Source organism: Nematolebias whitei, chromosome 8, assembly GCF_014905685.2.
Source record: "Nematolebias whitei isolate Nwh7 chromosome 8, NemWhi1, whole genome shotgun sequence".
Classification (NCBI taxonomy): Eukaryota; Metazoa; Chordata; class Actinopteri; order Cyprinodontiformes; family Rivulidae; genus Nematolebias; species Nematolebias whitei.
The window spans coordinates 38,159,493-38,184,127 of NC_056505.1; the positions used below are offsets into that span (position 1 = coordinate 38,159,493).

The window sequence follows — 24,635 nt, forward strand, 5'->3', positions numbered from 1 at the left end:
TTATGTATATGGTGTTAGATCCAGAAAGAACATATTTAGTGTTTGCAAAGGAGATAATGGCATTAGTTCCAGAGATAATGTATATATATATAAAATGTGTACATACATGTGTGTGTGTGTGTATATATATATATATATATACATACTGCTGTGTGTGTGTGTGTTATGACCGTTAGCTCCACAGCTAATGAAGTGAACATCCCAAGTTCATCACGTTTGAGTGTTTTGACCCAAATATTATGCATAAGGACTAACACAAAATGTAACTTTATTGTCACATAAGTTTTTATCCTTGACTCCTTGTGCTTTCATCTCCACTACAACTGATTTACATCATCCCCCCAGAATGCATTGTGCTGGTAAAATAATGTTGACATTCTTAGATGAAAAATGTGATAAACATAATTTTTGAAGTAATTAGGAGTTTTCACACGTCACATACAACAAGTTTTTGTAAAATAAATAACACATGAAGGCTAAATTGTGCAGGTAATCGGAGATCCCTTTAAAAAAGTTATAGAAAACTTTCTCTCTCTGTTAATGAAAGTAAATGCCTGTTGAACTTTGTTTGAACTTAGCTGATAAGAACTGCTACAACATTTAATTTGTGTGTGTTTGTCATTAGGACATCAGTGCCATGGAGGATGAAAAAGATCAACTAATCAAACGTGTGGAGAGGCTGAGGAAGAGGGTACGGTCGACTGTTGGTAATGCAGTAGGATTTAGGGTTTACTTTGGAATGAAGACAAACCTGTATCAGTTTCACTGTGAGACCCAACAGGCAGCTAACAGGTTGTAAGAATGTCCTAACAAGACTGTCGGGTAATAAGGTGTTGATTTAAAGGGACTTACTTATGGGCCCTGCCAAAAGGTGAAATCTAACCCTGTCAGAGTGGCTTGGGTATTTCTGCCAGCCTGTCGGTGCACATTAGATCATGTTACTTGTTGATCCGCTAGGTGGAGTCAGTGTCCAACCATCAGCGGATGTTGGAGCAGGCCAGACAGCTGCGAGTGGAAAAGGAGAAAGAGGAGTCCCTGACTCACCAAAAGAAAGAACAGAAGAATCAGGTATGGCCTTAAGATTTCTTTTAGTTTATCAATATATTAGTATATTTTAATATGTTTTTTTTTAAGTTCAATAAAACAATGTCTGCTTAAAAGCAGCCTAAAGTAATACTTTTTTTTATAAATTTTAGGAAGACTCAGACAGCTGAAATGTTCTTCTCTTTCATATCAGTTCCTAATTTTTAATGCATTTTCCAGAAATCAAAAACATATACGGTAGTAGTAACCATAAATTAAAAAAAACAATTTGATTAACTTTCACTGAGAGAATTGACACTGTGTAAAACTTTTTAGTCATCTTAAAAGTTACAAACTTAAACTGTCTTGTGCAGTTATTTTGGTTGTGATGGGTCATTGACGTGATGTGTAAAAGTTTATTTATATTAGCAATTTTATTTTGTTAAAAATGTTTAAATATAAAAAAGATAACCTTTCTATATAAAAGCCTCTCAGATACTATGATGTTAACACAGCCTTTACAGTGGTTCCCTTACTTGCCTTGGCAGGGTGCTCATCTCTGCCATGATGTTTGTCAAGCTGGGGTGGGGGGTTGTGTGGAGACAGAGACACGTCTGTGTTGCACGCAGTACCCACAGTTTTTGACTGGGGCGGAGGGACGGCTCAATGGTTGCCTCACTTGGACACCCAAGACATGTATTAAAGTCCTCCATCGCTGGGACAGATTTCCTTCATTTTTAAAAATGAAAGTGGAGAAAAAACGTGTTTTGTTTTGATCTTGTTAAAACCATCCAATCTAATTATCCATCCATCATCTTCAGCTTATTCTGAAGTCGGGTCGTGGGGGCAGCAGCTTGAGCAGGAAGACCCAGACATCTCTTTCCACAGCCACCAATCTAATTATGATACAGAGATTAAGCTGATGCTGCTTTCCACCAGTAAAGAGAACCAGAGCCACAGTTTGACCCAGTCAGAGCAGAGCGAGTTCAGTCTGATACACAGCAGGTGTGTGCAGTGTCCCCAACTTGGAGACAGACTGCAGGTGAGTGCACCAGTCAGTGTTTTCTGGACTATTTCCAAGCAGGACACCCCGCAACACTAACTGAAGGTGAAGACATGTCATAAATTACTGTATTAAACATACGTATTAAATATACGTGTTCACACGTGACCAGTTCACAGTAGCTGGAGGAGATACCAGAACTGATACACCATCACCCCCACCCTTTTCTCCCGCACCGTGCCCCAACCTCCTTGAGAGTCTAACTTTGAATTAAACGTTAATGTTCTTGAAGCGGCGTCATCATCACACATGCATGTGCAACCTACACGCGTGATCGAACTCTGGGTCAGAGAGAGACGTGCACAGTCGTGGGAGCGCGCTCAGCCTGAGTGTCTCTCAGTGAGAGAGGCTGTTTCTGCTGCTTCACTTCTAATCGTTTAACAACATTAACACTAAAAGATGAATATTTATATGTCCCGGTTTAAATCAAAGATGTGTGTCTCTCTTTAACTTTTTTTTTACCTTAAATTCATGAAGTTCTCTGAGAGAGTTTCATGTGTTTGTAGTTTATCATAAATATCTGATAAATCCATTTCTACTTTGTGTTTTAACAACAATAAGGTGCTGCGTCTGTTTGGATGAGCTCAACTTGATTATATGTAGAAACATACTGAGAGGTAACTACGGTGATAAATGTAATGTAATAAATGATCAAATGTGAAAAATAAATAGTATTAAACAACTACATGAGCTAAAATCCTGTCAATATATCCCCTTTGAATGAAATAATCATTTTAGAAGAGAAACTTGTCAGTCTGGCAAATTAAAATAAATAATTGAAAGTTAATTGAAAAGGACTTCCTGTCCTATAATTTTTCTAAATACCTGCGTATCTGATGACCCCTCCGTTGAAAACACTTAAAAGACAAAAGTTAATTAGAGAAAAGTTCAAACGTCTCTTCCTTCAGAACGAAGTTGGTCTGGATGGTGCTTCATTAGAGAACACTGTACTGTGTACTCTTACTAAGGTCGTGTGCACAGTATACTGTGTACTTTTACTAAGGTCGTGTGCACAGTATACTGTGTACTTTTACTAAGATCATGTTGTACATTATACTATATACCTATACTAGGTGCTGTGGTAACCTCTAGTGTTGAAGAACTTCAGTCAAAAAATTAGTTTCCGTTTTTATCTCTGCCTTAAATACTCTGCCAGTAAAAAAGTACACGTTGCTCTTTTAAAGTCTGATGAGGAGGAGGATGAGGAGGAGAACGAGGAAGGTCCCCTCCAGCAGCTCCTGAGAGAGTCTGCCTCTCAGTAGCTTGGAATCTCCAAACAGGCCACAAGATGGCTGACTGAGAACATTAGTATATAGTAAACTTTGTATATAGTACTACAATATATTTAAGGAATGACAGTTTTGTTGAGGTCTCTCACCTTCTTTATTGTAAAGGTTGCAGACAACCAGATTTTGTCAAGAGGTTGTCCACTGGACATCCTGGAAAATTTCCTTCTGTCTACCCCTGTATACAAAATAGTAAAACAAACCACTATAAAATAAAAATAAATTGTGTTTAGTGGGGCTTTGTTTTTAAATGATCACTTGGTATAACTCTCAAAAAACAACAACTTTTGCTGTTTTATTGACGTCCAGGATTTATTTTCCCTTTATGAACTGGATCTGTAGTGGCTTTAAGAGTTAGTCCTAGAGTGTGAACATCAAAACTTACGGCTGACATTAGAAGTCCATCATGAAAGATAGTGTCACACAACATAAAGAAACCTAACTTTTCTCTGTATACCTGCAGTATATATTGAGCAGGTAATCCAGGAAACAGGAATCAGTTCACATCAGTAGTAAACTGTGCTCTTTGTGTATTCAGCTGTTTCAGGCGGAGCAGAGGCTGCTGAGGCTGCAGCAGCAGTTAAAGGACCTGCGACAAGCAGCAGCAGATGCTAACCCAGAGAGTGAGTAACCGTCACTACAGCTGGGCAGGAAGTTCAGAGGCAGCACACGTTGTGAGACGGGCAGCTCAGCTGATAGACATTCATACCTTAAGACCTTGTCATTACGTTGATCTTTCACAGGCTGTAATAGACGTGATCAGACGTGGAACTAGTCTAATTTTGTTCTCATTTAGCGCTGGCCTTTTCAGCCACAGAGATTTACACATTAACACTTTCTAAAATGATCTGTACGTTGCAGAAGGAGGTTGATCTGCTCTGAAGTGCAATTGCTGCATGTGTAGTTCCAAAAATGTAATGGACTGGGGTGTGTAGAGTCGTTGTTTGTTTTAGTATCACTTCCTCAGGAACATTGGTTTCTTCCTTTAAGTTTTATGAAGGTTAAATAATACATATTTGTAATTATGCTGGTCTCAGCTGAGCTGAGTTTCTGACATGTGAAGCTTTTGTATTTTTCAGGCTTAATGAAGAGACTGGAGGAAAAGATCAAGATCAACTCCTACATGGTGTCTGAGAAGCTTCCCAAAGAGCTGGAGGGCATGAGGTGCACAGTGCAGTACCTTCAGAAAGTGTCCTCAGAGCCTGCGATGGGCCATGCTGATCTCCAGGAGCTGGAGGACAAGGTCCAGACCAGGATGGGGTGCTATGTGTTACAGCATTATATGCTGCAAGGTTCTGGTGTGTTCTGAATGTCCTTTAACGTGCTCTCTCATAGATCAGAGGCGTTGATTCTCAAATAAACCATCTTATTGAGAAGAGGATGATGAGGAATGACCCCATAGATGACAAGCTGACCCTTTATAGGCAGCAGGTGCTGACTTTTTTACAGTTTCTACACCTCTTGCTCTTTTCTTGTTTCTTTTGTCTCGTGTGAACTGGACTTAAGGAATCTGACTACAATGCCATGGGGAATTAAGTATTCCCTCTTGACTTAATTTATTTGTATAAAAAAGATTTTTGTTTTTCTCTAAACCATTGACTGGAATTTTTTTTTATTGTTTTTGTAAATATGCAAATACTGTGTATGTTCCTCTCCTATTAGTTCTAAATGTTCTTGTCACTGTTGTGTTAGCAAAATGGTTGAGAAAGCAAAGTTCTAGTTTTTTTCTTGTAAATATCTCCTATTTTGTTTGTCGTTCTAAGAGCATCCATGATAACCAAACTGCGTTCAGTCAGACCTGATGGGTGAAACGCTCTCAGGAAAAGCACTTCTTTCTTGTTGGTGTATCTAACACAACATGGCTCTTGTAGGCCTCTATCATCTTTAGAAAGAAGGAGTCGAAGGCAGAGGAGCTTCAGGAGGCGAGGGAGGAGCTGGCCGCTGCAGAAAGAGAGCTGAAGCAGAGAACGAGCCAGACTCAAGGCTTGTACGGAGAAGAGGTCATCCGTGGTGACGAGGTACGCTGCTCTGTTGGTTGTCACTGTCACAAATCACGTCTGCAAACTTTACTGAAGCTGTGTTCACATCTTTAGCTCGATAACTTAGAAATTTGCTGTTAGCTACTGAAATAAAACAAAATACACACTTTGTCTTAAAGGTAACGGCTTAAATCACCTCAAGCTTCAACTTAACCTAGTCTACTCATGAAGATTAGTAAATCACTGAAAATTCAAGAGACTATTTCTGTTCTTATCCAAACACACACAGGCTCACTGTGTAATGTTACTTATCCCTTTCCCCACTCTCCCCCACATTCCCATGTAGGCCAGAAATAGATCACAAAAGAGAGAATACCCAGAACAAGGAACTGTACTGGACAAACTTCCTGAGAGCAGACGTTGTTCTAAATCTTTATTCTTGTAAAACTTGTAATTCAAGCCAGCTGGACATGTTATGCAGACCTGGTGTTCATAAACATTTGTCTTTATTTGTAACATGATGAGGATGTGCCCTCCTTCTTTTTGGTCTCATCCAAATTATCATGTTGATGAGGAGAGCTTTATTTTGTAGTCCTCCTCCTGCGCTAACATCTAAAAGCTTTGAGCGTTTACTTCACACACATCTAGACTTATGGCGCTAACTCACTGTGTCTGTACTCATCGGTTCTACGCCACTCTGCACCAGTCAGGGGCCTGCCCACTGCCAGTACCCACCCCCGCTCAGCCCAGTTTATGGGACCACCTTGTTCGTGGTTCAGTGAACTGCTCCAAGGTGACTGTTTTGACACCAGCAGGCAGCAGCCACTGATTGGCCAGCAGAGCTACGTCACTGGATGATCCACCCAGCAAAACTGCAGACTACATCTGAACCTCCATTTCCTGTCCAATCGCTGCAGAAGGCAGAGTGTGGGTTTGTAGTTTGTTTTTTCTAGAGTTCAGTAATGGAAGCTTGAAATCTTCCACGACTGACTGTCACAGAAAATGATCTCACCGGAGCGTCACACACAATGACCTGGTACGATGCTCGTCCACAGAGCGGGGCAACAAGTCACAGTTCACCTACATCCGAGGAGAACCGATAAGACGAGAACTGACTCAAGTCCCACTTTTCAGTGACAACGCAGCTTTATTGAACTGGCTGTAAAAGTCCTGTACTAGAACCTTGTGAATTACAATGTTTACAGCTTGGTGTTTCACACATGGATCCATCTGTGGGAGGAGAGCTGTGTTTTCTGCAGAGGTGTTCCTGAAACAAGTTAAACTAAAACACAAACATGTACAGTTTTCCACTGGACTCAGAAATATAGTTTAGAACTATCATCAGGTCTTTATTATTATTAAACAGCTCAGTAACACGCCAACAGTCCCCTGTGAGGCTCTGTATTCAAATGTAAGTCAACAGGGCCCACGGCCAGCCAGCAGTTAAGGTAATAAACTCATCTTTGCACAGTAAACAAGACCAATAATTTCATTGTTGCTGCCAAATGATAGAATGAGGTGAAAACGTACTTTCTTCATTTTTATTCTCTTCAGGAAGAGCAGAAAATAAACCTGTAATTTGAGCTGCTTTGTGGGGAGAGTGAACTCTGTGACAGGAAGAAAAATGTTGACTTTGTGGACAAATGGCTTCTTTTTTAATTAACTTGTATCTGTTTTCTATGACAGGACATGCAAAATAAATGTATGTCTTTTAAGTGTGACTTAAATCTCGGGGGTGGGGGGGTGGGGGGGTCTGTTTGTACAGACAAAGAGGCTCTTGAGATTTTACATGAATAAAGTTAGTGGAAAATGTTTTGTCAAACTCAGCTTATCAGGTTCCTGCGTAGTTTTGGCCCATCAGCCACAGTGGAGATGATCGCTTTATCGGAGGTATTTTCCATTCTGATGACAATGTGTCACCACATGCCACCGACCAACTGCAGGGTCTCTGAGGGGCACGGATATATCTGTTTACCAGCGGTGGGCCAGCAACATGAAACAGTTATTGTCAACCAGCCTCATCATGTTTAAATGCAGCCTTTCTTTTGTTAAGACACCATCCCAAATGTGGAGATCTTATAAGTTCAGGATGTGCTGCTGTTACAATGACTTCTTTTCATGGTGGCAATGTGTGAATTTGATGTCTGTCTGTTTTATGGCAAGCAACTGAGCTGCAGTCCACTTTCACAGCAGTTGTTTTAGAGAGACAATGTCAGGAACACCATGCTGTGCTAATTCCTCTCTCTGCCATGTCTGCCCTTGATGTCCCAAAATACATAAAGAATAAAAGTGCATGCACGCACACACTCCAGGCTTCATGGATCCCCATAGGACATGAAGCACATTCTGCAGTTTCTGGAGCTGTTCTCCTGTGTCCATGTTCATTTATAGCTACTCTTCAATGTGGAGAAGTTTGAGCGTGTCCCAGCAGACGTCAAGGGTGGGGACTGACTGAACATCCACTCAAAGCACTTATTTCATCAGATGAAGCTGTTTGCTGTACATAGCTAACTCTTCAAAGGATAGAGTGTCTCTTTCAGATCATGCCTTGGCCCCCCCAGGCCCCTCTGCTGTTCTCTAATCCCTCCCCTCCATTGTCTTCTCCTGGGGCCATTCAGAGAATCTCAGCTGTGCTGGACACCACGATGTCAAATTTAGACTGCATTCATGCTCTCCACTGAAACAAGCCACTTCTGAGTTAACAGTACAATTATACTGCAAGCTGTTCCAATCATTGTATTTAAAGTATAAACAAAACATTTCTCTGAGCTTGTCATGGTAACGCAGCAGAAACGCCTCCAAAGATGATGATCACTTTATTATTTTATGCTTACATCAGTTGCTCTTTTTAAATTAAGGTTATATGTAGTCCTGTTTGCGTGTTTTCTAGCTGAAACGTTTGGTGGGAAAGCTGCGCAGCAAGGGAACAGTGTACAAGAAGAAACGGCAGGAAATCGCAGAGCTGACAGCAGAATATGGAGTCCTGCAGAGAACCGAGGAGGTTCTCAAACGGAGGCACGAGACCGTCCAGCAGAAACTGGTAACTTCACTTCCTGTTTTGAAATTTTATTCAAGAATGGATCAAATCGTCCATATCGTGAGAAGAAGTAGATTTCATATACAGCTACAGGCTGAGCAATCTCCTGGGTTTTTCTTTATGCACTTGTATCTTCTTACTGACAGTTGACTGTTTGAGGAGCTTAACTGTACTCGTTGTGCTCAGTGTTTGCTCGTTAAATGAACCCATAATAATCACCATGTCATTTAGTCCTCATTTAAGCAGAAAACACCCTCATAACACCTACAACCCTTTCTACTTTTATGATTAAAACTGTTTGATTCACCAGCTTCTTGCACTCAGACAGCTGTTTTCTCTCTGCTTAGTCTGTGTTTAACAGTGAAGTGACGGAAGCTTCCTGGAAAAGGTTTCACACCTTCATGTGGTCAGATTACCCGACTTGTTGATGGCCTGTCTGACGCAGGCTGAGCTGCTATTTCTGATGGCTGCATCTGCTGCTTTTCCTCTGTCTGCATCCCATGTTGGGATTCCTTAAAGCAATGGCAGATTTTCTTTAGATCACATCTTTTCTTCTATAAGAACCCTGCTCTGTAATTTAATTTCTTGATTTTTTTATTTATTTTTTTTTGCATTACTTATACGTTTTTTTTTATGTCACAGTATTAATTAACAGGTGGCACGCTAATGTGATAAATTATAATTCTTAACTTGTAGTGGTAAAGATGGTTCATTTGGGTTGTTGCTTTATAACTCCTAAGTGCAAAAGGACACAGGAAGTAGCATTGGTTGTTTTTTGGAGGACGTTTTTTCTAACACAACTGTTTCTGCTGTGTTTTAAAGCAAACCATGGAAGCTGAGAAGGGCATCTCTGGCTACAGTAACACCCAGGAGGAGCTGGAGAGGGTGTCTGCCATCAAGAGTGAGCTAGACGAGAAGAAGGGCCGCACTCTGGATGACATGTCTGAAATGGTGAAAACAGCCAAATTATTTCCAGAACCTTTAAAACAATGATTACATACATGTTTGAAACAGTTTCATTTTATTTTTGGTCCAAGACTTTAAAATTAAACTGTTCAAAAGCCACAATAGAAGTTACTCGTGGAGTTATCGTTGGGCTGCCTTGAACCTTTACCATCTACCTGTTTATGGCAGATTTGTTGACCTTTTTACATTAAGGAAAAGCCTCAAGAAGTGTCCAAATAAACATCAAACAGATGTGGTCAGAAGTTTACATCCACTCTTTTTTTTTTGGTCAAATTCTCTTCTTATTTTTAAGCTTATTTATTTGAACTGATCTCACAACTTCAGTAAATTTTAAATTTATTGTGAGTTTATTGTCAAAATTTCCACATTGGCTCAAATGTATAAATGCATTCACCTAAAACTTAAAAAAATGGTGCAGAATATTAAAGAACTTGACATAGCCAAAGCCTTTTATCTTCTTGTAAGTGCTGAGGGTTGATGCAGATAGTAGTGGCTCTCTGTCAGGGTTTGTTTGGCAGCACTCATTGGACTGACCAATAATCAGAACCGAGGGAAAGTCCAAGAAACTCACTGAAGATCTAAGAAAGAGGGGAAACTGGTTGGGATGTTCAGAAACAACCCTGGAACAGTAAAGGCTCAAGTCTGCCATGAACTGGAAATTGCTGAAACACCAGTGTTTCAGAGAAGAGAGAAGACAGTTTTACATCAGTATGTAGTGAGATGGTGCTGACCAAAGATGAACCACCTGCTCCAACAGCAACACCTTCACAAATGACTGAAATTTTTAGCTGCCCAAATGGAAACATCCAATGCCTCCTGGAGAAAAGCTTTATGGCCAAACAAGATAAGGACATTTTAGCTACAGTAACCAAAAGTATGTTTGAAGGAGTCTCAGTGAGGCTTTCAGACCTAAGAATACTGTACAAACTGTCAAGCATGGTGGAGGTAGCATCATGCTGAAGGGCTGGTACATCGCCTAAAGTGGCTAGAATAATGAAGGAGAGTACCTCATAATCTTCAGCTTCACCTTAAATCAACTGCTTACAGATGAAACTTGGACACATTTGGATGTTCCAACTGGATCCATGTACTGGTTTCTGGTTGAATAAATCAGGCTGACATTCAGCTTCAGGAATGCCCAAAGATATCATCCAGACTTCTACCAGAAGCTTGTTGATGGATGTAAAACGTGCAACTATCTAAGAGTCATTTAACCAAATGTTGCTGAGGTGTGTGAATGTTTGAGTCTATATGTGTAGTTTTGACGTGTGGATTAGAGAAAATCTACAACAAATTAATTTCAATTCAGTTTATTTATATAGCACCAAATCACAACAAACGCACTTTACAGGAACATTCACATACATAGAAAAGCCAATTAGTAAAGTTCTTTATCTAAGGAATCCAGCAGAAAAGTTGAATCTTCACTTCGTCACAGTCTCCCATCCTGAGCAAGCACAATTGCAACAATGGAAAGGAAAAACTCCCTTTTAAAAAGAAGAAACCTCCAGCAGTCTAAGCCTATAGCAGTATAACTAAGGGATAGCTTAGGAAACCCAAGCCAACCCTAACTATAGGATTTATCAAAAAAGAAAGTCTTAATCCCAGTCTCAAAACTGGATAATGTGTCAGCCTCACGGACAGAAACTGGAAGTTGGTTCCACAAGAGAGGAGTCTGATAACTGAAAGATCTTCCTCCCATTCTGCTTTTGGAAACTCTTGGAACCACAAGTAAACCTGCAGCCTGAGAACGAAGTGCTCTGTTAGGAATGCATGGAACAATAAGATCTCAAATATAAAATGGAGCTAGGTTGTTGAGAGCTTTGTAGGTTAGAAGTAGGATTTTGAATTCAATTCTGGATTTGACAGGGAGCCAATGGAGAGAAGCTAAAACTGGAGAAATATGATCTCTCCTACTAACTCCAGTTAAGACTCTGGCAGCAGCTTTTTGGATCAACTGAAGACGTTTTAAAGAAGTATTTGGACATCCAGATAATAAGCCATTGCAATAGTCCAGTCTAGACGTGACGAATGCATGGACCAGTTTTTCTGCATCATTTTTAGATGTTTCTAATTTTAGTGATATTACGCAGGTGGAAGAAGGCAGTTCTAGTAACGTTTTTAATGTGGGGAATAAAAGACATGTCCTGATCAAAAATAACACCAAGATTTTTAACATTAGAGCTGGAGGACAGATTAATGTCATCCAGAGAAAGTGAAAGACTGAATAATTAATTCCTCAGGTGCTCAGGTCCAAAAACCAAAACCTCAGTCTTGTCTGTGTTCAAAAGCAGAAAATTAAGAGTCATCCAGGTTTTTATGTCTTTAAGACATGCTTGTAGTTTAAGTAACTGACTGGATTCATTGGGTTTCATGGACAAATATAATTGTGTATCATCAGCATAAAAATGACAATTTATCCCATGCTGTTGAATGATTTAACCTAATGGAAGCATATATAAAATAAAAAGTATTGGTCCGAGCACTGAGTCCTGATGATCTCCATGACTTACTTTGTTTTATGAAGAAGATCCATTATTTACATTTACAAATTGAAATATATCAGATAAATATAATTTAAACCATTTTAGAGCTGTTCCTGTAACCCCAATATCATATTCAAGCCTTTGTAGTAAAAGATTGTGATCAACTGTATCAAATGCAGCACTGAGGTCTAACAGGACCAGTATGACACAAGTCCATTGTCTGAGGCCATGAGAATATCATTAGTGACTTTTACTAGTGCTGTTTCTGTGCTATGATAAGCTCTCAACCCTGACTGAATCTCTTCAAACAGATTATTTCTTTGTAGATGTTCACGCAACTGACCTGCAACTATTTTCTTTAGAATTTTTGAGATGAAAGTTAGATTAGATATAGGTCTATAGTTGGCCAGAATTTCTGAATCAAGGTCAGACTTCTTAAGTAAAGGTTTTATTACAGCAACCTTAAAGTGCTGTGGTACATAACCATTCATTAAAGACAAATTAAGCAGATCCAAAATGAGGACATTAATTAGGGGAAATACCTCTTTAAACAGTCTGGTTGGGGTGGGATCAAGCAGGCATGTGGATGGTTTGGATGACGTTATTATTTTCGACAATTCAGAGAGCTCAACAGGACAAAACTGTCCAAAGTTGTCTCATTTGACAGAGGACTAGAGATAGTAGAAGGAAGGATGGTTTGAATTTTCTCTCTGAAATAATTTTATTTGTAAAGAATCTCATGAAGTCATCACTGTTTATAGTTGTAGGGATACATGGTTCAACAGAAATGGGACTTTTAATTAGTCTAGCAATAGTACTAAACAGAAACCTAGGATTATTTTTATTCTCATCTATTAAAGATGAGTAATATAAAGTTCTAGCTTTACGGAGAGCTTTCTTATGTTAGCTGACTATCTTTCCAAGTTAAATAAAATTCTTCCATGTTAGTGGAGTGCCGTTTTCTTTTCTGCTTTCTAGATGCCTGGTATGTAACTCAGAATTGAACCAAGGAGCCAGTTTTCTCTGATTGATTACTTTCTTTTCAGCAAAGTAATTTTATCAAGTGAAGTTTGCACTGAAGTTGTAAAATGATCAGCTAAATCATCTAAGTCACTGTTCTCTAATGTATTACCCGTACTATGCAACTAATTCCCACTTTAAGGTTTTTATACCAGCCTTGTTAAGACAGCAGTTCAAATTAAATATTAAAAGTCCCAAATTAGTATGACACCCAAGCCACAATGAAAGGTCTAAACCTCTGAATGCAGCTGTCCATTATCTTTACCTGCTTCTTCCTTTTCGGGTCACGGGGGTCACTGGTGCTCATATCCAACAGTCACTGTGCGAGAGGTGGGGGACACCCTGGACAGGTCTCCAGTTCATCACAGGGACACATAGAGACAAACAACCATTCACTTTCTCACTCTCACCTAGGGACAATTTAGAGTTACCAATCAGTCTAACATGCATGTTGTTGGTCTGTGGGAGGAAACTGGAGTACCAGGAGAAAACCCACACATGCACCATACCATACCGTTTTATTTATAGAGCACTTAAAACAGCGACAAGGCCAACCAAAGTGCTGTACAGACAGAACAACAGATAACGCACAAAGCAAAATACAAAATGAAGTAAATCAGAATATAGACATAAAAACGATGCAGATAATGACGACAAACCAGTGTGGAGCATACAGGATCAAAACACAGATCATCTGGTGTTGAAAGCTACTGAATAGTAGTGGGTTTTTTAACGGGACTTGACAACCGAGAAGGAGGGGACTTGTCTGACAAGCAGAGGTAACTCGTTCCAAAGTCTTGGTCCTGCTACAGAGAAGGCCCTGTCACCTCTGCACTTAAGACGAGTTCCTGGAACTGTGAGGAGCAACTGGTCCGCTGACCTCAGAGAACGTGGAGGGACATACGGTTGTAGCAGTTCAGAGAGATGGGGGGGGGGGGGCGCGACACTGTTCAGTGATTTGTAGACATACAGAAGTATTTTGAACTTGATTCGAAGGTGAACCGGTAGCCAGTGCAGTGAGGCCAAAACTGGTGTAATGTGCTCTCTTTTGCCTGTACTGGTTAAAAATCGGGCTGCTGCATTCTGGACCAGTTGTAGTCGTGCAATGGAGGTTTGACTGATACCAAACAGGAGTGAATTGCAGTAATCAAGCCGAGATGTAATGAATGCATGTATTACTGTCTCCAGGTTCTTTTTGGATAATATGGGCTTCAGTTTAGACAGCCGCCTCAGTTGGAAGAAACATGATTTAATCATGTTTACATGATTGTTAAGCTTCAGGGAAGGGTCCATTATCACGCCTAGATTAGTGACTCTTTGCACGGAGAGAACATGCAAACTCCACCCAGAAAGGACCTGGCCAGGATTTGATCTAGCGACCTTCTTGCTGAGAGTCAACAGCTCTACCAACTGAGTCACCGTGCATGCAGCTGTAAATAAAGGATTTCTTCTAAATGAGATGCAGCCATCATTGATATGCCTGTTTTTAACTATAGGTGTGTCTGCTTTAAAAGATGGATTTAGCGCAACTCTTCTCAGCTCTAGTTTCTTCTTGCAGTTTAATTGGAAAAGATGAGAGCACCTCTGTTGTTGACATGATCTCAGACATCCCCAATACTAAATCAACTCAAGCATTATCTTGAAGCTGAACATGTTAAACATCTTGCAGTTTTCACGTCTTTTGAAGTTGTTGAATGTTTGTGGCTAGACGTTTTAGAGTTGTGCTGTTTTTCTCAGTTTTAAGACCTGTTTTTTTTTTTTTCCAGCTTTAATTCAGTGTGTGTTGTGACGTTTTCCAGGTGAAGAAGTTAAACTCAATGATAGCAGAGAAAAAGTCGGCTCTTGCACCAATTATTACAGAGCTAAGGTCCCTAAGACAGCATCGAGGGGTAAGTATCATCTAAGACTTCATCTTTCTAACATGAAGACAAATGATCACTTGCAGCCGTTAAAGCAGACTTTTATGTGTTGTAATAAAAACTGGGGTTTTGTCTCTGCTTCATATCCAACTCTGTAAAAAATCAAATAAAATATGGATCCAGACCAAAGGCTTTCTCTATTGGTTTACACTGGAATGTAATAGACATTACATTTGAATGACTGATATAATATGAGATATAACACATTTATCCATCATAATATATCATAGTCAGACTTGAAAACAATGTTAGGTTTTTTTTACTTTAACTCTGTTATTGACTGAAAAGTTTCAGAGGAGAGAACGCTTTCATAAATGTTTCAATAAAAGTTTGGATGTGATTTTGTGAGTGCAAACAAGCAGAGTCTTAACTTGTTTTGTTCATAATACCGAACGATGTCCATTAAGAATAATTTACATTGTCCATAAATAAAACACACAATGGGAAAGCCCCCCCCCCCCCCACACACACACACACACACACACATCACTGAGCTGAAGCAGAGGATGAAGTTTTCCTACACGTGTTCCCAGAATTACTCTTCCACTTTACTGAGTAATGGCTACTAATAAAGAGCTGCAGCAGGAAGACAAACAGATTTTATAAGAGTCTGCTGTTAGTTTATTCACTAAGTTATCAGATGTATTATTCTGAAATCAAACAGGATGATTTCCTGTTTCTATCGCAGTTCCAATGTACGATCTTTGGTAATGGGTATGTCTCATTTACTTTTGTACTCTGCGTGGGATTGCGATCATAACAGGAGCTGAGTCAGGAGTACGAGGAAAAGAAGACGCAGTATGAAAGTTGTGCTGCTGGGTTGGAAAGCAACAGATCTAAACTGGAACTGGTATAGTTATTGTTCTTCCTTTGTAATGGACACACAGTATTAGGAGTTTAAATGTACCATTCACATATTTCTCATTTGTATTATATGAGTTTGTTTATCTTGTTTCCTGCAGTGATGAAATATATTGTCTGTGTTTATTCTCAGGAGGTGAAAGCATTGAGGGAGGAGGTGGCGCAGAATGAAAACCGGTACCATCATATAAACTCCATGTCAGAGGCAAGTGTTTCCATGTTACTTACAGGACAACATGAGTCAACAAAAAAGGTTCATTCATTTCAACATGAGTCGCACTACGTGTTTTACTTATAATTTCAGATTCCAAATGTGCCTACTGATAACATTTGCAACACTTTGCATGAAACCTGCCCAAACACCCACAGCAACATTAGCTCTGTCTTTGCATTTCTTTCATCTGCAGATTATTGAGATGCAAATGGAGCGGGCAGCTGAGGAGATGAAGGCCTATGTGTCCTCTGATCCACAGGAGAGGAAGAAGACCATCAGGTGAGCCCGAGCTCAGCCAGCCAGCTGCTTCCTGAAAGAAAACCCTTTTAATTTACAGGAAGCTCTGATTACCAGGTGACATCACCTGATGCCACTACTTCCCAGCAAAAAAATGGTCAGATTACCAGGCTGTGCAAAAACGTGGTGCTGATGTACGACACCTTTAATTAAAAGCACACCGCGTGATAAATGGTATCTGACTGACTGCTTCTTTTTTGTAGGGATGTGTACATGAAAAACATTGCAGAACAGGAGTTACTTGGCAAGGTGAGAAAAGCATTTCTATGCACTGACTCATCACAACCAAGGGGAGCAATTCTTGGAAGTATTTTTTATTCAGTCAAGAACAAAGTCAGCGGACTGTCAGAAGGCTTACTGAACACGTCATATAGAGCTGTATCACAGATATCTGCAATAAAAAGGTGAAATTTTGCCTCAACGGGTCTACAGCGAGCGATCGAATGTAAAACAGAATGTGGTTGTGGATCTTTGTTAGTAATTATTTAAATAAATATAGATGATGTGTTTGTACATACTATACACTTGATGTCACAATGACACCATTAAACAAAAGCTAAATTGATAAGTTTACATTTCAAATAAGTAAATATTCTTGTCTTACCTGAAAATATCTAATTACTAAGAATGGAAACTGGAATGGGACAAAACTAGTTGACTAGAGTGAGAAGTTTGTAGAAGGAAACTAAAACCTACATGTTACAAAATACTAAGAACATGTATGGAAACCTGTGACTTTGAAGACTAATAAAATATGATGTCATTATTCTAGCATTTAACAAACAGAAATAATATTAGGTTTAATTGATCTAAAACAGGAAAGGTTTAGTCTGACTTCATGTCAGACAGTGCATGTAAACATCTGGTTTCGGCTGTACAGGATGTGTGGCTTCTTCTTACTAAAAACTTTTTTTCTGGCCTCCAGAAGTTACGTGAGGAGCAAAAGCTGGTGAGGGAGAATCACGGCGCCAACATGGAGCAGATGAAGATGTGGCGTGACTTGGAGCAGCTGATGGAATGCAAGAAGCAGTGTTTCATAAAGGCACAGAACCAGGTTTCTATTGGTCGGGTCATTCAGGAAGGAGGGGAGGACAGGTTGGTGCTGTGAGGACAAGTCTGTACAGGACGTCTTCAAACGTGAAACTTTTCTCAATACCCTCCTGTGACACATCAACATGTGTCAGTAGTTTTTACAGCACAGTGTGTCCACTGCGTTCATATTCCCTCCCCATGTTTTATGTCACGTGTTGAATTTCCCCCGATAATTTATCTTCTCTGAGAACAGACCACTAACTTCTGACGAGGACAACGAGTTGAAGGACGAGTGGGGGGTTGTCTCCCATGAGAGACGTCTTTTTACAGATCTTTAAGAATCCACTTCCAGTCAAAGTGTCCAAACATATCATCAGACAAAGTGTTGCACTTGGGACGAGGCAGTGCTTCACTATTTTTGGCAGCACAAAGTGTGACCTTGGGCCGTGAACAACTTGTGTGTACAACTCTGGGTTTCTCTGGGACTGCTTCGAACAGTGTGATGGAAAGTCTTAGTTTGGGGAGTTCAGCAGAACATTTACAGTTCACAATGCCTTTTCATATTACTCACATTTGTAGTTGAATAATTCATTGTGTCGGTTGCTTTCATTTCATTTTTATGATGACCGGTGTTTATTGCAGTAATGATTTAAAGTAGACAGGCATTTTCACAACATATATGTTTTTATTTTAACACGTGTACAAAACAAAGCTGACAACCCGCTAAACTGTAAACCTTGAGATTCATTAAAAACGTTGCTAAAAGTGATCGTTGCACCTGCATTTCAGCTTTGTTATGATTCAAAACACAGGATGTGTACCCGCTGAAAAGAAGCCAGCTTAGTTGTCCAACCTCTTAAAATGTAATATTTGTCCATAAACCTTTCATTTACTATGTCTGAAGAAGGAGAGATCATATTTCCTTTATTACAAGCAATATGATGCACACACAGATGTTTTGAGTGCCTCGTGTCCTCGACCCAATAAATGTCTTCATGGATGTTTCCGGATCTCACCTCCCCGGCCACAGAAACCCGATCCCTCTGTTGACAGCCAGGGTTTGTGGCTCTTGTACCAAACGGATCAAGTGTTCATTATGAAAACCAGCTTGGTGTCCAGCAGGCCGGTGCAGCATTGTTATCCTTACACCACCTCGCTCTTTTCGGGGCCTTATTAAGACACGTTAACAGATGATTCACGCCAGTCTTGTGAGGCATCTGGAAACCGTACCCCCCAACGATCAGAGACGGTGCTCAGGGATTGACCCGATGCCCTCCCACCTCTACAACAAATCGTCTGCCTTTACACTTACACAAGCCTTAGTGCTGACATGAGCCTCTGCTTCTCTGCATCAGGTGGCAGAAAACAATCGGAGTTTCACAGAAGTCCTAAAATCAGAAAGACCTGTTCCAGCAGCAAATATTAATAACTAGCTCTTTAAGGAAAAGTGTCTAATGTTTAAACATTTGGTCAAAAGCATATGAGCTCTTGCTTGGTGTTTGCGCTTTGCTTTAACGGAGCATTTCAGGTTTGTCAGTAAGATAAATATACATTTTAGGATTAATATTATTATTTGTTCATGGTTATTGTAGTATGACATATGGAGAGATATATTCATACATTAAACGGGTTCACTCATCTTTCTGGACTGTATGATGTCGTGCTTTGAATTTAACAGAAATGTAATAAGTTTAACGTGAGACGTTATTTATCTTTGACCCATCAAAATGAATGGAGGTCATTTATTTACAGAATCAAAGTTTAACATCAAACATTTACATTAATTTGGCAGAATATGAAAACAACAACATAATTAATCAGCTTTACAACCAGGAAAACCATACGGCCATGATTTTCCGTTGCTTCACCACAGACATTTCTGAAAACATCTGGATTAATTTTCTAGCAGATAGGAGAGTTTAAAGATGGAAAATTGAGATTTATCTTACAGAGAGATGTGTGAGGGAATTTGTCTGTTTTAACCAGAACAGCACGCTCTTTTGGAAATCAGCTTGTCCCAACAGTACACTTTTGGTGAAGGTCGACTTTTACCTTTTCTGAAGATAGATCAGTTCCGGCGTGGAGTCTCACTTCCAACCACTGTTCAGCGTCTCCGTGAGAACAGCTAAATACCTCGAGAGTCGTGTGAGGTTATCCAAACAGAAGTTATAATTCCCAAAATCGTCTCTGGTTCAGCTTGATTCTAATACAGCATCCTGAATGCCAGCGTTTGCATTCTGGAACTCCCAAACTCTCTGCATTCTGAATTCCAAAAACTCTGCTTGAACTAGGAAGTGCCCACATTTTAAATTGTTCGAGCCCAGGTGCATACTGTCTGACAGCACTGTTCTGACTGTAGAAGCACTATAAGTTCAAGTACTACTAAAAAAATAGTGATACACTAAAACAAACCGTGTACTACTGCCTAGATAACATGCAAAGTTTGTGTAGGGGGCCACATTTATTTCTGTCATGATGCTGTGCATTTTGGATTTTGATGATGTTGAGGAAAAGTAAACCTTTAAAAAGATGATATTTCAGATCATTTACAAAGATTATTCACAGTTATCATCTTATCTGTTGTAGATGTTTTTTTAAGCAACCTCAGTTTAGAGAAATACAATACTCACTACTTGGCGTTTTGTTTTTCGTGGACTCGCTCTATCGCGGTTTTTCAAAGTAAGACATGACACACAACTGACGGATTGATGGACGAGCCGCACGATCAGCATGGAATTTTATTTAAAATTAATTATTTTTAATTATTTAGCATCTGTGTGCAGCCCACAACTGTTGGAGAAGCTTCCTCCTGCAGCTGATCAGCTGATCTCAGCTCTGCACAGAGATCAGCTGATCGTCGGAGAAGTGGGCGTGGCCAAGAGTGCAACCAGAGGCAGGGAGCTGAAATCATGACATTGTGCTCTTTTAGAGCGTTGAGTTTAGAAACATTGTTTAGAATATTGCAAGAGTGTGGGAAGTGTTTAAAATGTCTTTATACATATAAATATACATACATTATATATACTGTATATAAATACTAAAATAAACTACTACTTGTATTACTTGTACTACTTGTACTACGATTTTTCACTTATCGCGGGGCTTCAGGTCCCCCGTGATAATCGAGGGACTGCTGTAGTTTAATTCTGAACAAATAAATGAGCTCCCAGCTCGTCTGAGCAGGGCCGGGACCAAAGTGAAGTTCATGCAAGTGTCATTTTATAAATTTTTTATGGCATCAGTTATGGTCCTTGCCTGAATCGTCTTAGGACGCATCCAATGTGCTACAGCTAGCTGCTGCCGCTGCTCTTTGTGCTTGTATTTAACCACAATTTCTTTGTGAATGTGCTCTTTGTTTTTCTTATCCCCCACCACCAAAAGGCAAAGGCAGATGCTGTTTTTGCTCCTGTGTGTGTTTGCTTGTGTTCATGTGTACATCTGTTAGCAAAATATCTCATGAACTACTGGTTACATTTAATGAAACTTTCAGAAAACAATCAATGGATGTTCATCTACAATTAATTAAATATAGGAGTCACTTATTAAACACCAAAATTGCTTTAATTCATTCAGTTGAACACACACTGTGCTAAATTTTGGTATGGTAGTAGCTGAGAGTCATTCACAATCTGAGCTGTGAGCATAACACAAGGTCGAGTCAGGTCCTCTTGGCGGATTCTTGTTTGTTGAAATGTTTCATCTTTTATTCAAAAGACTTCCTCAGTCTGAGGAGCTGCAACAAACTCTGTCTTATGAGCAGAACCTTCTCATAGTGGATTAACCAGTTTGCTGGTGACAGCCGAAACTAGCTGTTCACATGTAAAAGAAGGACCATCAGCCTAACAATCGATTGCTAATGCTCTGATGGCTGTTTACTATTCACAGGAGTCTGAGTGATACTAGCAATAACAGCATTGTAAAAGGAGGACAGTTGAACATGGAGGCCTCCGCCCCTGTTTAATGATGGACGGTTTCTTTTCACAAAGATGGCCTCCTTTACTCCTCTCTCAAACCATCGTTCCTCTCTGTCCAGGATGTGAACATCTTCATCCCTGAAAGAGTGACCGCTGGCCTGGAGATGAGTGTAGACCGCAGAGTCCTGGCCTGATGATGTTGATCTTCTGTGCTGGGCCATCCTTTTGGCCAGTGGCTGTTTAGTTTCCCCGATGTAAGACTGATCACAGCCCTCCTGACACTGAACAGCATACACAATATGAATGTGACGCCATTTTGCATGACACTCGGTGGTGCCTCCAGAAATTTATTAATTGGGTGACCATGTGGGGCCCACTGAAAATCCTGGTGTGGCCCACCAAAATTAAAAACCAGAACAGAATTTCAGAAATTTAATTATGTTCTTATCAAATGGCAATTTGAAAACTTTAGCAATCTGATAATTAAGGAATTTCCAAGAAATGCAGCTCAGGTTCATATTTTACAGTTAATAATTCCTGTTATGTGATGTCCAAAGACCAGAACAGAGAACATTTAGAGCCCCACCACAGTCCAGTTTTAATGTGCTATGTATCTTTACAGACACTTGTAATGCCATAAATTGTCCTTACATTAGGCTTTTTGTCATTTTCTCTAAAAAAGACAGAAGTACATGTTTAATTTGAAGGAGTAAACATTTGTCAAAACAAGCTTTCTTAAGTTTAAACCACCATTCTTCTCATTCAGTTTAAATTATTTTTATTTGCTAGTTGCTGTGTACTTTTGTACGACGGCATATTAGGGCCACGCTAAGAAAAAAAAATTACATTACGAACGAGAATAAAGTTGTCGTATTATCAGAACTCCGACACGATAAAGAAGTCTTACAACTGCGGTAAAATGATGAAAATTTACGTTGGCAGTACAACAGCAGGGGGTCCAACACACTGTGGCATATGGATTCTTATGATAAACTGAAACCATATAGCATTGCAATTAATGGCTTCACTGACAGATTTAGTCGTCACATAATGTGGATGGAGGCATATTTCACATACTGTGACCCAAAAGTGATCGCAGACTAAACACAGTGACTCGCATTGGAGACTGTCCACAGCAGGTGTGAGACAACCCAGGATTTATTACAAGTTTATTCTCGTAATATGTCTTTAATCTTGTAATTTTATGACTTGTTTTCTCGTAATGTAATTTGTCTTTCTTAGCGTGGCCCTAATACTCCGTTGTACTTTTGTGAACAAAAAAGGGATAGTTTTAAATCTAGCAAAGTTAAGTCGGGTCCTGTGGACGGTTTCTTTTTGTTGAAACGTTTCGTTTTTCATCCAAAAGACTTCATCAGTCCAAGGAGCCACAACAAACAGTCTTAAATGCACCTTTATATAGTGGGTCAACCAGTTTGATGGTGATGGGTTCTGGAGTTCACCCTCTCCTCCACCGACTCGTCTGAGGCAGCCTTGGCCAAACTGGTTCAAAACATCAATGCAGACTAGTATATACCATACCATACCTTACCATTTTATTTATAGAGCACTTAAAACAGCTACAAGGCCAACCAAAGTGCTGTACAGACAGAACAACAGGTAACACACAAAGCAAAATTCAAAATGAAGTAAATCAGAATATAGACAAAGTATATACTGTATATGCTACATCAGCATCACCCAAAGCTGCTGTGACCTGCTTCTTAATGTTGTGGACACTGGTTTTAGGCCACGTGTCCTTTTTAAGAGGGACTAGATTTAAAGATATAGTTTTAATTTGAAATGAAATATTTATTATTATTTTTGATTCCTAATTAATTAATCAAAAACAATATTAGCTTTTCCCTTTATGAGGTTCTACCAATCAAAGTTTGAGTCTCACCAGGATAAAACTGTCTCATTAGTGGGGGTAGTGGGTTGGCCACCCACTTTTTAAGAGTGGCTGTCATCCAATGCATTCCTTCAAGGAAGGCTCAGCCTTTACTGTATTTTCCGCCATACGCGTTGCACCACCGTATAATATGCATCAGTCCAAATATGTCTAATAAAGTAGAAAAATCCATAAATGCGTTGCGTCGCCGTATACATTGCATCTATTATGCGTCAACGCTGGCGTGTTGCGTTTGTTACACGTCACTGCTGACAATCCAGAAATATTTACCGGTGTTGTGCCAAAAATCAACTGGCTGCCAAATGACAGCCGCGGGGGTGTGCATGGGAGGACTTTAACAAGAATTTAACAAGATTAACACTTAAAAACAATTATTTGTTTGCTCGAAATTCTAACAAAGGTGTGTCTCCGTTGAACTTTAACTTAATAAATGCACTTTGACGGTCAAATCAGCTTCATTTCACCGGGGCGGCGCAGTGAAATGAAGCTGATTTGATGGTTGCTCCAGGCAGACATGGTGGCAGGGTATGGCAAACTGATTGTGTCATTAATAGTCACGTTTACCTATTTCATGACACAATGGCATGCTATACTTGAGTGCCATCTAGTGGCTGAAAATGGTAGTGTTCAATATTTTCAGTCTGAATGAATGAAAACCGTCATATCTCACCCAGAAATAGTTTTATAAATATGGGGAAAATCCATAATAGGTGGCTTCGGTGTATAAGTCACAGGGCATGCAAATTAGGCAAAATATTACAACTTATAGGGCGAAAAATATGGTAATTAAAGTTGCTTTGGTCTTGGTCCGGCTCGGACCAGAGCCCTGTAAAGAGAGAGTTGCGGGGCTTCTCTTTACAGGGCTCTGGATAAAACCAAAGAAGAAAGTAGGCGGAGTAGGCTGTGCGGATCGATACAAAACTTCGATACTATTTGAGGCATAACGTCTCGCTCCAGAATCGATTCTTATATCAAACTAGCGATACTTTTGATACTTCACTCATTTCAGGTAACGCATAGGAAGATGATGGAAAGTAACTAAGCTATTGAGATCTTGTCTAAATGACACGCGGTTGGAGGGAACTACTTTTTCTTCCACCTGAGTAAGTGCGTAATGCGTTTACGCGGAGCAGCACACTGCTCGTCAGTGTTAGTCTGTAGACGCAGCAGCGGAGTTGACCTGAGTCATGTGTGGAGCTAGTTCATCTCCAGAAACTGAAGCGCTTTGTGGAAAATCTGGAAAGAGCTGTGGCAACACAACAAACCTTGTAAAACACTTCCTGTTAAATCACGACACAGAATATGATGCATTGATGAGGCAGACAGAGGAGGAAGCAAAGAGTCAGGTGCTGCTGCTCTGGAGGAGTCCCTCAGGGCTGCAGGACTTCCAGATACAGAGGGAGCAAATGTGGAGCTTTAAGCTGTGCTAAGGACTGCTGCAGTTGGAGTTGTTCAAATTAATACACGTGGTTGTGAAATAACAAAATTAATTCATGCATGAGTTCAGTTTGGAGTAATTTTCATGTGTATCACTGAGATAATCTCACAAGGACAGAAAAGCATAAATTTATTCAGGTAAGGTTTCAATGATCATTTGATTACATAGACCAGGTGAACTCTGAAAAATAC

At 39.9% G+C, this 24,635-nt stretch overlaps 1 protein-coding gene across 2 annotated transcripts in view; it reads left to right on the top strand.

Annotated features, from left to right (window-relative positions):
• Positions 1–17,259, top strand: part of ift81 (intraflagellar transport 81 homolog) — a 20,281-nt gene extending 3,022 nt beyond the window's left edge. The window contains exons 5-18 of one of the 2 annotated variants that reach the window (XM_037681255.1): positions 626–691; positions 958–1,068; positions 3,911–3,995; positions 4,452–4,615; positions 4,708–4,803; positions 5,244–5,390; positions 8,242–8,391; positions 9,211–9,339; positions 14,660–14,749; positions 15,543–15,629; positions 15,774–15,845; positions 16,048–16,133; positions 16,355–16,400; positions 17,077–17,259. In XM_037681255.1, coding sequence (XP_037537183.1) covers positions 626–691; positions 958–1,068; positions 3,911–3,995; positions 4,452–4,615; positions 4,708–4,803; positions 5,244–5,390; positions 8,242–8,391; positions 9,211–9,339; positions 14,660–14,749; positions 15,543–15,629; positions 15,774–15,845; positions 16,048–16,133; positions 16,355–16,400; positions 17,077–17,259 — 1,512 coding nt within the window. The remainder of the gene's footprint in view (positions 1–625; positions 692–957; positions 1,069–3,910; positions 3,996–4,451; positions 4,616–4,707; positions 4,804–5,243; positions 5,391–8,241; positions 8,392–9,210; positions 9,340–14,659; positions 14,750–15,542; positions 15,630–15,773; positions 15,846–16,047; positions 16,134–16,354; positions 16,401–17,076) is intronic. The other variant, XM_037681256.1, reaches the window with a different exon arrangement.
• Positions 17,260–24,635: the final 7,376 nt, after the last annotated feature.